The sequence below is a fragment of the Pseudorca crassidens genome, chromosome 19 (genome assembly GCF_039906515.1).
Source record: "Pseudorca crassidens isolate mPseCra1 chromosome 19, mPseCra1.hap1, whole genome shotgun sequence".
In the NCBI taxonomy this organism is placed as follows: Eukaryota; Metazoa; Chordata; class Mammalia; order Artiodactyla; family Delphinidae; genus Pseudorca; species Pseudorca crassidens.
In genome coordinates this window covers 53,749,091-53,762,725 of record NC_090314.1, presented here as the reverse complement: position 1 = coordinate 53,762,725, position 13,635 = coordinate 53,749,091, and the positions used below count along the sequence as shown (strand labels likewise).

The 13,635-nt window shown below is 49.8% G+C and overlaps 1 protein-coding gene across 1 annotated transcript in view; it reads left to right on the top strand.

The window, feature by feature from the left end:
* The window catches only part of SLC26A11 (solute carrier family 26 member 11), an 18,774-nt gene extending 5,139 nt beyond the window's left edge, over positions 1-13,635 (top strand). The window contains exons 6-17 of the mRNA XM_067716065.1: positions 897-1,039; positions 5,441-5,616; positions 6,057-6,129; positions 7,817-7,867; positions 8,983-9,043; positions 9,459-9,514; positions 9,709-9,849; positions 10,468-10,595; positions 10,926-11,025; positions 11,480-11,613; positions 11,948-12,020; positions 12,811-13,635. Coding sequence (XP_067572166.1) covers positions 897-1,039; positions 5,441-5,616; positions 6,057-6,129; positions 7,817-7,867; positions 8,983-9,043; positions 9,459-9,514; positions 9,709-9,849; positions 10,468-10,595; positions 10,926-11,025; positions 11,480-11,613; positions 11,948-12,020; positions 12,811-12,902 — 1,228 coding nt within the window. The 3' untranslated portion in view covers positions 12,903-13,635. The remainder of the gene's footprint in view (positions 1-896; positions 1,040-5,440; positions 5,617-6,056; positions 6,130-7,816; positions 7,868-8,982; positions 9,044-9,458; positions 9,515-9,708; positions 9,850-10,467; positions 10,596-10,925; positions 11,026-11,479; positions 11,614-11,947; positions 12,021-12,810) is intronic.

Here is a 13,635-nt window from a genome sequence, read left to right as displayed (position 1 = left end):
GCCGGCCCAGACCTGCTGACTCAGTCGGCTTAACAAGAGGCCCACGTGGCTCCTTGAAGCTTGAGAAGCTCTGCTCTGGTCAGTCCAGTGCGCCAGTCAGCGTGACCCCATGCAGGGCTTTCTCCTGTGGTCGAAGTGAGAAGAGACCATGTGAAGGAAGGGCAAGTGGTCTCTCGTTCAAGGAGTTCATAGTTCAGTGAGCAAGAGAACCACAGGGCAAGGGAAGGCAGAGGCCAACAGACATGCAGGTGCCAGGGGACGGGTGGCAGGTGGAGAGAGTTCCTACAGCAAGCACATCACTCAGATGGAGGGGTTTCTCTCAGAGCAAGCAGATTAAAGGGACAAATAGGAGATGCAGCTCGATGAGCCCAGCTGGAGGCCAGAACACCTCTCTGGCTGGAGGGGCAAGAGGAAGAAGTGACCTGGGGGGAGCTGTACGGGGAGCTTCCTGAAGGGAGTGGAGGAGACCCTGTGACCATCCTCTCCTCCCCTTCTGATCTGCTGCTGAGGTTTCCTGGCCCATAAGATGCACCTGGTTGGGGTCAGCCACATGGAGGGCAGTGGAGATAGAGATGGACTGGTCAGAGAGCATCATAGGCAGTCAGGAGTGAATCTCCCGGAACTGACGAGACACGTGTAGCCCAGAGAGCTATGTGACTAAAAACGTGAGTTGGTAGCGCGCCTATGGCTACCACTGTGATCTGGGCTTCAGCTCCCAGGGCCTGTGTACCTACTAAGTTTCGAATAAAGTTTTGAGATGGAACAGGGACAGAGGTTACTTAGGAAAAAACAAAAAGAGCATTCGAGAGAGAAAGTTTTCCAGCAGAAGCAGCAACCAAAGGCCAGAAGGCCTGTGCTATCAGCAGGTTTGGGCGGTGACTGGTGTCTGTCTGCAGGGTGGGCGATGCAGTGCTGGGACTGGTCTGCATGGTGCTGCTTCTCGTGCTAAAGCTGATGCGGGACCACGTGCCTCCCGTCCATCCCGAGATGCCCACTGGCGTGCGGCTCAGCCATGGGTTGGTTTGGACTGCCACCACAGGTGAGGGGGCCTTCTGGCTGAGGGACCATTTCCAGATTTGTCCTGCACAACCTGGTCTCACATTGTAGTCACCCCAGGAACCCAAATTCCACCCCTAGAGAACTTCGCGTCACTCGCTAAGTGGTTCTGATATGCATCCAGGGCTGAGAACTCTGTTTAACGGCAGAAGTTCTCAGCTAGGGATGATTTTGCTCCCCCCCGCCCCCGGGGGACATTTGGCAATGTTCAGAGACATTTTTGGTTGACACTACTGGGCAAGACTGTTTCTGGCTTCTGATGGGTGGAGGCCAGGGATTTTACTAAACATCCTGCACTGTACAGTCTCCCACGGCAAAAAAACTGATCTGACCCAAGGTGTCAGCAGTGCTAAGGTTGAGAAACTCTGGCAGGTCTCTGGGGGAGAAAACAAGTTCCACTGAGACAGACTGGTCCTGTTTTAATTGTGCAGCTGCAAAGGGTAAACATTTTGCTTCAGGCCTGGAATCAGCAGGTTGAGTTGCAGTTAACCAGAGGATCTGTAAAGAAAGGCTGAAGTAAAAGGCGGCAAGATGAGGAGAGTTAGTGGAACCATTGGCTGGTTGAAGGGCCATCTCGGGGTGGCGGTGGGGATGGACATCTCTCCACTGAGCTGCCAGTAGGTGACACAGAGAGAATGGCAGGTACAGCAAAGCAAGGAAGCATTGGTACCTACTGGGCCTTTCCAGAGCTGAGGGGAATGGAAATCATCCCGCTTGGCCCTACTCCTCCGTGGCCATGAAATCCAGCCAGTTGTGGGAGGGAGGGGGTGACTAGATTTCAGCCCTTGAGTCACTTCCAGCTTCTCCGGCTGGTCCCCAGTCCCAAGAGTCACTCACCAGACGCCATTCTGCAGCCGGGAGGCCATGGGTAAACGCTGAGCGCTTGGGAGGGTGGAAGAGCACTGGGTTTATGGTGAAACTACTGGTTTCAAGTCCTAGTTTAGCCACTTACCTGGCACTTGCATGAGTCACTTGTCAAAATTTTATGAGCTTTAGTATAGTCATCTGTAAAATAGTGAAAACAGGCTCTGTTGCCTAAAACTTAACACTCGAAGTGTGGCCTCTGACCAGCAGCACAGGCATCCCCTGGGAGCTTGTTGGAAATGCAGGTTCTCAGGCCCACCCAGACCTCTGACGCAGAATCTGCACGTTAACATGCTTGTCAGGTGACTTGTAGGCACACTGAGGTCTGAGAAATGCTGCTCCAAAACCCTGTAGGTTTCTCAGGGACTACTGTCTTCTTTCTCTCCAGGATATGTGGTGTGTCCTTAGGAAACTAGTTACTGAGCTCCCAACTATGTTTATTAAAAAGTCATCGTTTCAGCTTGTATTTTAGCTGAGTGAGGACAGGTTAACCTATAGTAGTACCTTGTGTTTGTTTAGCAATTTGTAGAGAATTTGTTTAGCCCCAGAACACTCTTGTGGGGTAGGTGGAACAGTTGTAATTTCTCCCCTTTTGCAAATGAAAAAGTAGAGACTTGCAGAAATTGAATGAGCTGTGATCTGACATACAGTGATGGATGACTTATAAAGCATTTTACAAACATCACTTCTTTTGATTCTCATAGCAGCCCTGAGGATGGGATATTATTTTCCCTGTGTTGCCAGTGAGGAAAATGAGGCTCTGAAAGGTAAAACAGACAAACCAAATAAGACTTCTCAAGGTCACATAGCTAGGAGCAGGCAGAGTGAGGACTTGCTCCCAGGTCACTTGCCCTTTTTCTTGATCAGTTGATCTAGAGGTGTATCGATTTTATTTATCTCACAGAACCAGCTTTTGATTGCATTGATCTCTCTATTGCTTTTGTTTTCTCGTTAGTAGATTTTGATCTGATCTTTATTATTTCCTTGCATTGGCTACTTTTGAATTTAGGTTTCTTTTTCAGATTCTTAAGGCAGAAGCTGAGGTCTTTGAGACCTTCCTTTTCCAATATAGTGATTAGGGTCATAAATTTCCTACTCAGCACTGCTTTAGCTGCATCCCACAATTTTGATAGGTTGTGTTTTCATTTTCACTTAGTTCTAAATACTTTCTAATTTCCATTTTTACTTCTCTTTTGAATTGTGGATTATTTACCCTTTGAACCAGGAGCCTTTTAGGAATTAGTTTCCAAATATTTGGGGATTTTTTTAATTAGTATTTTGCTACTGATTTCTAACGTAATCCCATTACTGTCAGAGAACAAACATTGTATGTACATACATGTGTAGAATTATAATTTTCTCTGGAAATGACCCCCTTTATCCTGGTAACATTCTTTGCTCTGAACTCTACTTTCATGTAGAGTTGTTCCAGATTTCTTTTGGTTAGTATTAGCATATGTTTTCCCATCCTTTTACTTTGAATCTATTTAACTTATTTGTGTCTTTATGTTTAACAAGTGTGTTTTTTGTAGGAAACATATAGACGGGTTTTGTTTTTTAATACAATCTGATGATCTCTGCCTTTTCATTGGGGGGTGGGGTAATGTTTACATTCCATGTGATGATTGATGTATCTAGCTTTAGATCTACCACATTGCTCTTTGTTTCCTATTGTCTCATTTCTTCTTTGTTCCCTTTTCCCTCTCTTTCTACCATCTTTTGGATTGAGTATTTTTCTATGATTCTTTTTTTATTCCCTTTATTGGCTTATTGGCTATAACTGCTGTGTGTGTTTTTGTTTTTGCTTGTTTGTTTTTGGTGGTTGCTTTAGGGTTTATCGTATACATCTGTATCTTAATACAGTATACTTTGCAACTTCACGTTGATATAAGAACCTTTTGACCAGATACATCCATTTCTCCTCTTCTAGCCTTTGTGCTATGGTTGTCATATATTTTTCTTCAACATGTGTTTTAAATTCCTCAGTCGTTATTATTGTTTCCACTTTAACTATGTAGTTACTTCTAAAGACGTACAAGTAATGAGAACAGAGTCTGTTATATCTTCCCACATTATACATCTTGTGCTTTTCGTTCCTTTGTGTAGATCCAGATTTCCATCTGTATCATTTTTCTTCTGCCTGGAGAGCCTTCTATATTGTTTCCTGTAGTGCAGGCCTGTTGGTGATGAATTCTTTCAACTTTTGTATGTCCAAAATAGTCAATATTTTACTTTTCTTTTGGAGGGTAGCTTTGCTGGATATAGAATTTTAGACAGTTTTTTTCCTCCTCCACACTTTAAAAATGCTCTTCTCCTGTCTTCTGGCCTGCTTTGTTTCCTACAAGAAGTCTGCTGTCATTCTTATTTCATTTCTCTAAATATGACCTTTTTCTCTGGCTGCTTTTAAGACATTCTCTTGGGCTTCCCTGGTGGCGCAGTGGTTGAGAATCTGCCTGCCAGTGCAGGGGACACGGGTTTGAGCCCTGGTCTGGGAAGATCCCACATGCTGCAGAGCAACTAAGCCCGTGCGCCACAGCTACTGAGCCTGCGCGTCTGGAGCCTGTGCTCCGCAACAAGAGAGGCCGCGACAGTGAGAGGCCCGCACACCGCAATGAAGAGAGGCCCCTGCTCGCTGCAACTAGAGAAAGCCCATGCACAGAAATGAAGACCCAACACAGCCAAAAAAAAAAATTCTCTTTATCATTGGCTTTAGGCAATTTGATTATGATGTGCCTTGTTGTAGTTTCCTTTTTTTTTTTTTTTCCATGTGTCTTGTCCTTGGAATTCACTGAGCTTCTTGGTTATGCAGGTTTGCAGTTTTTATCAAATTTGGAAAAATACTCAGTCATTGTTTCTTCAAATCCTTGTGCTGTCTCCCCATGCCACTCCATGGTCTTTCTTTGTGGACTCTGACACATACTAGGTTACTTGAAATTGTTCCACAGCTACTGATGCTTTGTACAGTTTTTCAATCTTTCTCTTCTGTGTGTTTCATTTTGAGGAGATTCTATTGCTACATCTTCAGTTTCACTAGTCTTTTTCCTGTAATATCTAATCTGTCTTTAATCCATTCAGTGTATATTTTGCCTCAGACGTTACGGTTTTCATTTCTAGAAGGTCAATTTGGGGGATATTTGGGTATATATACACAGGCACCGTTATTCCATATGTTTTGTCCAGTTTTTAGTTGTTTTAGGCAGCAGAGTAAACCTGCTCTGTTTCTCCGTCTTCAAAGGGGCATCACCTTGGGAGATCTGATCTCAAAGTCTTTCCAGCTCTGCCTTTGACCATGCAGTCACTGGTGACCAGTAGATGATATGCGTGCCGGCCCTGTGTGTCACCACTCCTCTGGTTCCCCATTGTGCATTTTTCATGGTGTCATGTGTTCATGCCTGCCATACGGTTGCTTGTATCCATGCTGTTTCCCAGGCTGGGGTGGGGTCTTCCACCTCCTGAGGTGTATTTGCCCCAGTTACCCAGACGATCCAGGTTTCACTGACAGTCTCTCCCCCTGTCCTAGCTCGCAACGCCCTGGTGGTCTCCTTTGCTGCCCTGGTCGCATACTCCTTCCAGGTGACTGGATACCAGCCTTTTGTTCTAACTGGGAAGACACCCGAGGGGCTCCCTGATGCCCACATCCCTCCCTTCTCAGTGACCACTGCCAACGGGACGATCTCCTTCACCGAGATGGTACAGGTGGGTAGAGACAGGGAGCCAGGCCGGCTTGGCTGAGGCCGTAGCAGCCCCTGGGCCTGGTTCTATCTCCTAATGCATCCGCTTAGTGATGCGCAGCTCTGAACTCAGCTAGGACTGCTGTTCTCAGGAAGGGGCATCTCTGGTGCAGGGACAGGTAGGAATGAGTTCCAGATTAGGCAGAACCTCAAAGGGCACCACATTTATTTTTCTACCTTGAGCCCAGGGGTGTTCCTGCCATCGTGGACGCTGGCAGAGCAGGAATCTGTTGTGTTCTGCTGTGTGTCGTGTTTCTTGCAGTGTGAGCTCACAGCCCTGCAGCTGAAGTATGTTTGCTTCTGTCAGACATGGACGAGCCAGTGCCTACCTTATCAGGTCACTGACTGGTCAGGCCTCTTCTGTCCTTCCCCAGAGGGTCACTCACCATCCCTCTCTCCTCTCAGGGCATGGGGGCCGGGCTGGCCGTGGTGCCCCTGATGGGTCTCCTGGAGAGCATCGCGGTGGCCAAATCCTTTGGTAAGATGCTCACCACCCACGCCCTCCCTGGCACCTCAGCCTGGAGCCCAGCCTGCCTTGCTTGCCTGCTCTTCTGCTTGCTTTTTATTTGCTTTGATTTTTAAAACTTTGAATTTTTATCTGAGTAATACATGCTTTTTTAAAAGTATTATTTTTTAACCATTATCTTTGTTTTTAATATAACTTATTGAATTGACAGTTTTTATTTAATTGGTAATAATAGCTGTATTTGATACCCTGTTAGCAAAATTCCTAAAAATTTGACAAGGTGCCCTTTCCGAGTGTCTGAGCACACCTGGCCTGTCCCCTCCTGACCCCTGGAGAGGCTGGGAAGCGTTAATCTACTTATATGTTTGCTGCTCAATACTGATTCCCTCTGCCTGAGCTGAGGCTGCCAGACCTTTCATGTGTCCCTGCTTCTGTCTTAGGTCCCTGGACTTTTGTTCTGTGTTGTCCATGAGGATGATGTGTTTCTTCTGTTCTATAAGAGGGTTAAGTCCTTTGTTTGGATCTAATTTGACTCTAAAGGTTAAAATTCAGATATATGACATGTATGTTACTATGACTACCTAACTTGTGTTCACTGCCCAGCCCAGGTTGTGCCAGGATTATGTTTCCTTCCTTGAAGTTCCAGCATCTGGATCCTTAGACCATTGCAAGGAGACTATAAACCAGTGTTCATTCTAAAGGGTTTTCCTTTCCAAACGCCAGCAGTTGCTCAAGACCACGCTGCATTTCAGTTTGCGACCTGTTCAGCTCACATCTTTCTTGTTCAGTTTTTATTTTTCTGATCCTTTTTTTTTTTTAATTTGGAGGGGCATATCTCAGAATCTGCATGTGACAGATTTTACTCATCTTGTCTATTACTTAGAAAACTCTCCGTTTTCTTTTGAAGTCAGCTGACTTCCTGTGCTCATTTGTAAAGCTTGTCCTGCTTTTAAATCAAGGCTTAGTAAACCACAGCCTGCTGCCCATCACCTGCGAATGGCCTTTGCATTTTTAAATGTTTAAAAAAAATCTAAAGAAGATTTGGATTTGATGACACATGAAAAGTATATGAAATTTGTACTTCAGTTCACAAGTAAGGTTTTATTGGAAGATGATCTCTTGTTCACTTGTTTTGTGTTGTATGGCTGCTTTGTGCTATAATGGGGAACTGAGCAGTTGTGATAGAGGGTGTGACCCTCAAAACCTAAAATATTGACGGTCTGGCCCTTTACAGAAAGTTTACCAACCACTGTCTTAAAATTCATGCCGCTCCATAGTTTCTCCCTAAATCTTCCCGCTCATGTCTCTGGGTCTCATCTGAGACTTTCTAGTCATCTTGACTTGCCACCAGAGAGCTTTTTAGTTTAAGACATCTTTCCCTTATTATAAAAGCAATACATGTTTGTTGCACAAGATATTGAAAGTTCAGAAATGGATTAAAAAAACGAATCACTTGTAATGTCCTTCACTACCTCAATTAACTGCTAACATTTCGCTCTACATCTACTTTTTTTTTGTAAACACACAAAGACGTGTGTACATTTGCATATATGTATATTTTATCTGTGTTTATACCTTCTATTTACAAACATAGACGATGCTGTAGGGAGAAACTGGTAGCCTGTTTTATCGTTTCATAGACAGTTTCCTGATGATATGTAACTAGTGACAGTGTTTTTATTGTCTGTTCTCTTTATAGCTTCTCAAAATAATTACCGTATTGACGCCAACCAGGAGCTGCTGGCCATCGGTAAGACTCCAGTGGCGGGTGGCTCTCGGGGTCTGGGTGGTGGAGGTGCTGACACACAGGGTGCAGAGCTGGCCCGAGTGGGGCCCGTTCTCCTATCTCAGGTCGTTCAGTTTAATCCCTAGGAGTAGGGTGCAGACATCTAGTGTCTGACTGAGGCTCACTGAGCACCTGCTGTGTACCAGACCCTGAGGGCTGTGGCCTGTTCTGTGCCTGGGAACGCCTGGAATGTTCCACCTGGGCTGGGGGTGGGGGCTTCCAGGGCGAGGGTCAGGTTGCTGAGGAATGTGGCCAGGTAGGATCTCAGGTGAGCCTGCTGATTGTGTGGGATCTTGGCTGCCTGTGCCTCGCCCTGTGCCTCCCTCCAGGAGGGGCAGGCGGATGAGTGAGGACTCAGATGGGCCCCAGGCTTCCTGACTGTGGAGCAGTGCATCCCAGGTGACACCTGAGCTGTCTCTAGAGCAGGCCTTGAACCTGTGACCAGTTGTGGGTTTGTGGAGCCAAGGAGACCATGGTGGTCTTTGTGAAGGCCCCTGGGTGAGGTGGGTGCTGACGAGCTGATGGTGATGAACTTGGGCTAGTTACCTCCATTCTGAGGTCCCAGCCAGGTTCTGGGCGTGGCTGTGTCCAGTACAGCTTAATCAGAGGCACACAGGGAAGGCAGCTTACTGGCCATGACCTTCTCCCATTCACCTTGGCTAGTCATCTCATGGAAGTGTGGGTTTGAAGGAACTCAGAGTAGCAGGGATGCCGGCAGGCGTACTGGGCACTTCAGGCCTGTCTCTGCACACTTGCCTTACTCAGCCGTCCCCCTTTCTGGGCAGGAGGGATTCCTCATTCTGTTATACGTGGGAAAAGGCATATTTCACACAGGCAGGGCTGGGGTCAGAACTGCTTTATAGCTAGAATTAATCTCAGCGCACTTGGCAAAGATCATGGTTTGACCTTCCTAGAGGGAGAGAGAACCAGATATAGGATGCCCCACTGGGTAGTTCCTCTCACCTTCTGTCTTCCTGTTTCCTTTCTGGTTTTTATCTCCTTTCTCCTCCTCTCCTTTTTCTCTCTATTTTATGCTTCTTCTCGTCCTGGATGAGCTTTTTCCTTCCGTGTCTCCACAGGCCTGACGAACATCCTCGGCTCCCTCTTCTCCTCCTACCCGGTCACGGGCAGCTTTGGCCGGTGAGTGACCACGTTCCCCCTTCCCTGTGTCTCCAGGGAGGTCCCCGCCCAGGTCAGAGGGTCCTTGTCCAGCTTGAAGAACCAGGTTCCCCCTCCTGGGCCCTTGCCCATGTCCTGAGGCCGTTTTCACTTTTCTCCACATTGGTCCTCTCTCCCTTGGTCAGCTGTGACGGTGTTTATGGGGAGACAAGAGGGGGCTCCCTCTGCTTCCCTCACCATCTTAGCTGGTTTTCTTTACCCCGATACACGGCGCTGCAGTTTAACATTAAAAAGATCCCCGTGCATGGAAATGCTCCCAGCATCTTGGTGCTGGAGTTAATTCCTGAAAGACAGTGGAGGTGGGAGGGATTGTGGCTCCTCGCCTCCCCTGCTCTCCCAGCCCGACAGCCACTAATGGGTCTCTGTTGCCTTCCAGGACGGCTGTGAATGCTCAGTCAGGGGTGTGCACCCCAGCAGGGGGCCTGATGACGGGTGAGCACCCCTTGCACAGACACTGTGTTCCCCGTGTCCGCCACAGTGAGATAGGAGGAAAGGAGTGGAGGGAGCCCAGGGTGTGGGTGCCGTCGGCTCTGGTGCCTGGCTGTGTGCCCCAGAGCAGGGACTCCTTGCTGGGTGGGAGTTGGGGCGGCAGGGCCATGAGGTCACAGCACCCCACGCCCCTGCAGGAGCCCTGGTGCTGCTGTCACTCGACTACCTGACCTCACTCTTCTACTACATCCCCAAGTCTGCCCTGGCTGCTGTCATTATCATGGCCGTGGTCCCCCTGTTCGACACCAAGATCGTGGGGACGCTCTGGCGAGTGAAAAGTATGTATCTCCTGTCCGTCGGCACCAAGGTTATCGATGATCCTCCATCTGCCATTGGCTGCTGCCCAGGCTGGCCCAGCTGGGGGAGAGATGGGGGCTTTGGGGTGACCAGCAGGGTTCGTGTCATAGCCTCCCTTTCTCCACTGGTCATAGCAGCTCAAGGTTCTCTGGAACCTGCAATTCCTTTACCGAAACAAGTTTTTGTTCTCTTTTGTTTTTCAAAGCAGTTAAGGGATTTATGTGGCTTCTACATCTAAGAGAAGTCTCGGTGCCTCCCTGGTCCTCATATCCCTTTTTCCTTGGTCCCCTGAGAAGTGCCCACTGGGACCTCTTCCCAGGGGCAGGGGACCAGGCCGACCAGGCAGGTCTTAAGGGCCCCTCGCCCAGGTAGGGAGGGATTTCTTGCCTCTGACACATCCTTGAGGTGGCATGGCCTGTCAGAAGCATCAGTCCCCAAGTCTCTGGATGGGGGTCCCTTGGGAGCTGTTTGGGGTCCATGACACCTTCACTCATTATGAGGAAAGCCACGCACGAGGTGTCTCTTGTCAGGAGGCTCGGGTAGCTGGGAGCCAAGGTCGCTGAGGAGGGGCCATTCCTCAGCTGGACCTCCTCTCCCAGGGCTGGACTTGCTGCCCCTCTGCGTGACGTTCCTGCTCTGCTTCTGGGAGGTCCAGTACGGCATCCTGGCAGGGACCCTGGTGTCTATGCTGGTTCTCCTGCACTCCGTGGCCAGACCCAAGATACAGGTAGCCCATCTGGTCTCCCTGAGGGGGACCTGCTGGCCTCAGGGGGCCCAGTGGGGTGAAGCATGCCATGGGCAGACCCTTTGACCCCACTGTCTTGCATTTTGAGCTCTTGGTGTGATTGTGGCCTGAGGCACTGCCAAGTGACCATTCGCCTAGCGGATGGTTTGGCCTTCCGGTCATAACCCCACAGTGCTGTCTTGCTGTGCGTGGGGCTGTGGCGCAGGTGGGGGTCCCGCCAGCTCTGCACCCTCCCGTCCACCCGAGGCCTGGAAGAGCTGCCCTGTTGAACTTGCCTCCAGGGCTCACTGGCTTCCCCCACACTGTCCCCAGGTGTCAGAGGGCCCGATGCTGGTCCTGCAGCCGGCGAGTGGCCTGCACTTCCCTGCGATTGAAACCCTCCGGGAGGCGTTACTGAGCCGGGCTCTGGAAAGTACGTGGCCAGTTGGGCTGCAGTCACCCCCAGCTCCCCGCCACCCTCTCAGCAGGGGTTCCTGCTGGACCCCAAGACCCTGCTCTCAGCTGTCAGGAAGGGGCTTGCCTGTCCTTGGGTCCTGGGGGTCTCGGGCGTCTCAAGAGTGGCGTCCAGTGGACACCCCCCCCCACCGTGTGTGCATGCAGCAAGGGTGGCAGTTTCCCAACATGTGTCCCTGAGGGCCCACTCCTTCCAGGAGTTGGTATTTAGGGGAGAAAGGGGTCTGTTTGCCTGCCCTATGAAGGGAATGGTTGTTGCTGTCTCCAGACAGCTAACGTTTTGGGTCCTTGTCCTTTCCCCTTCCTGTCCCCACTGGGGAGGAGCTCTTGATGGCCTTGTTTGGCCCCATGCCCCTGGCCAGAGCCTTTTCTGGCAGCCTCTGCCTGGTGTGACCACTCCCCTGTCCCCCCAGCATCCCCGCCACGCTCTGCAGCCCTGGACTGCACCCACATCTGCAGCATTGACTACACGGTGGTGCTGGGGCTCGGGGAGCTCCTGGAGGACTTCCACAAGCGGGGCGCCACCCTCGCCCTCATTGGCCTGCAGGTGGGTGTCGGCATCTGCTCTCGAAGTAGCCTGTGAGGTCTGTGTTGTCACCATCCCCATGTCAAGGTGAGGATGCCAAGGCCCAGAGAAGCTGAGTGACTTGCCCAATGTCACACAGTGAGGAAGGCGGCTGGGCTCCATTTTTGTGGCATCTGGCTGCAGAGCTCTGCTTGTGTCCGTTACATCATGTGTTGTATTTGCAGAGCACTCATCTCGATGTTCTTCAGAAGGTATTCACTTAAGAAGTGTTCCTCTTACAGAGATGTGAGTTAGCCTGTGACGTGGCTTGCTAGGGCAGGAGCATTCCCACCTGGAATCACCGTTTGTCCCACAGGTCCCCGTTCTCCGTGTCCTGCTGTCAGCTGACCTGAAGGGTGTCCTGTACTTCTGCACCCTGGAAGAAGCAGGTGGGTGTGGCCAGTCATCAGAGTGAGAGCCACGGCAGCCTGGCTGCCACACCCCACAGGGTCAGGACGGCAGGACAGAAACCGTGGGAGATGGGAGGGTCAGTGCTCGAGTCCAAGAGTGGGGAGCACTCGGACGAGGGTGAGGCAGTGGACAGGTTGTCAGGGGGCCTTCCTGCTCTGGGGTTTTATGTTTTGGGACTGTATGTGAGTTTTTAATTGAGGCACAGTTCACATACAGTGAAATGCACAGATCCTAAATGTGAGTTTGAGTCCTGACACATGGATGCAATGGGCGTCCAGTCAGGATGTAGCTTTTCTCCATCGTTCCAGAAAGTTCCCTCTTGCTCCCTTCCAGTGGCCCTCACTAGGGGTAAGCACTGCTCTGATTTCTTCCACCATCGGTCAGTGTAGCCTGTTCCGGAACTTCATGTAGTGGGATCAAGAGGATTCTTTCTGTGTTCGGCTTCCTTGGCTCAACTTGGTGTCTGTGCGATTCGTCCATGTTGCTGCTAAAGCAGCCAGACGCTGATCCACAGGAACTGGATAAGCAGATTGGGCCCAGCCGCACCATGGAACCCGCCCAGCAGTGAGGAGGGTTATCGTGGCATGGAGAGTGGTGAGGTGCTGGTGGAGACTTAGGTGAAACCGGCCCAGGGCTGGAGATATTGGTCCAGGGACCTTAACTCCCCAGGCTTGAGGCCCCCAAAAGGCCAGCCTTTAATCCCATTCTGTGAACTGGCCTATCCTCACTTCACTTTTTTAGTGTTTGGAAACCTTGTGTTTTCTGCAGAGAAATACCTGAAGCAAGAACCAGGGACCCAGCCCTACAATGGCAGCGAAGACTCTGTTCCGGAACACAAGATCGCCCTGCTGAAGGCCTGATTGGGCTGCCGATGGGCGCCCGACATCAGAGGGTCTCACGGAAGGTTCTGGTCACTGTGATGCCGGATGCCGCCTTGCAGATGGATCTGAGAAACCTGAGTAGGTGTCCCAGAGGAGGGGGATGGCAACTGCGTGGGGGTCCACAGGTGGGACTCATCCCTTCCTCTGAGATGATTGAAAAAGTACCTCCCTGCTCTTCCTGGTATGCGAACTCTTTTTTTAAAGAGTGATTTGGAGAACACTTTCTAGAATGGCAGACCACTTGAGAAAGGAAAGGGCAGGGATTTCAACCTGGTCTAGGAGAGGAGACCTCTCGCCCCAGCTCCTTCCTAGATTTCAGGGGAAATGGGGAGGGTGGGCATCTCTCAGGTGGGTTCCCTTCTTGATGGCGGCGGCTGAGCTGTTGTTGAGAGGAAAACCAAGGTTTGCCAAATGACTTAAAGTGTCTATTAAAAATAACTTGTGTTTTCTAAATAAGTATAGCTTTGGTGTTTTTGTAAAAACCATAAATGCTTATTGTAAAAACTACAGGTAACCATCCCCCCCATCCACTTTGGTGATAGCTCCACACCTCCTCCCTCCAGTACACGTACATGTGTGTACGTTAGCATGTGGGTGTGTGTTTACAGTCATGTAAATGGGATCATTTCATCCATGGTGCTCTGTGACCCACATTTTCATGCGGTCATTGCTGTGAATTATTTGTTGTGATAATAAACAGAATACATGAATA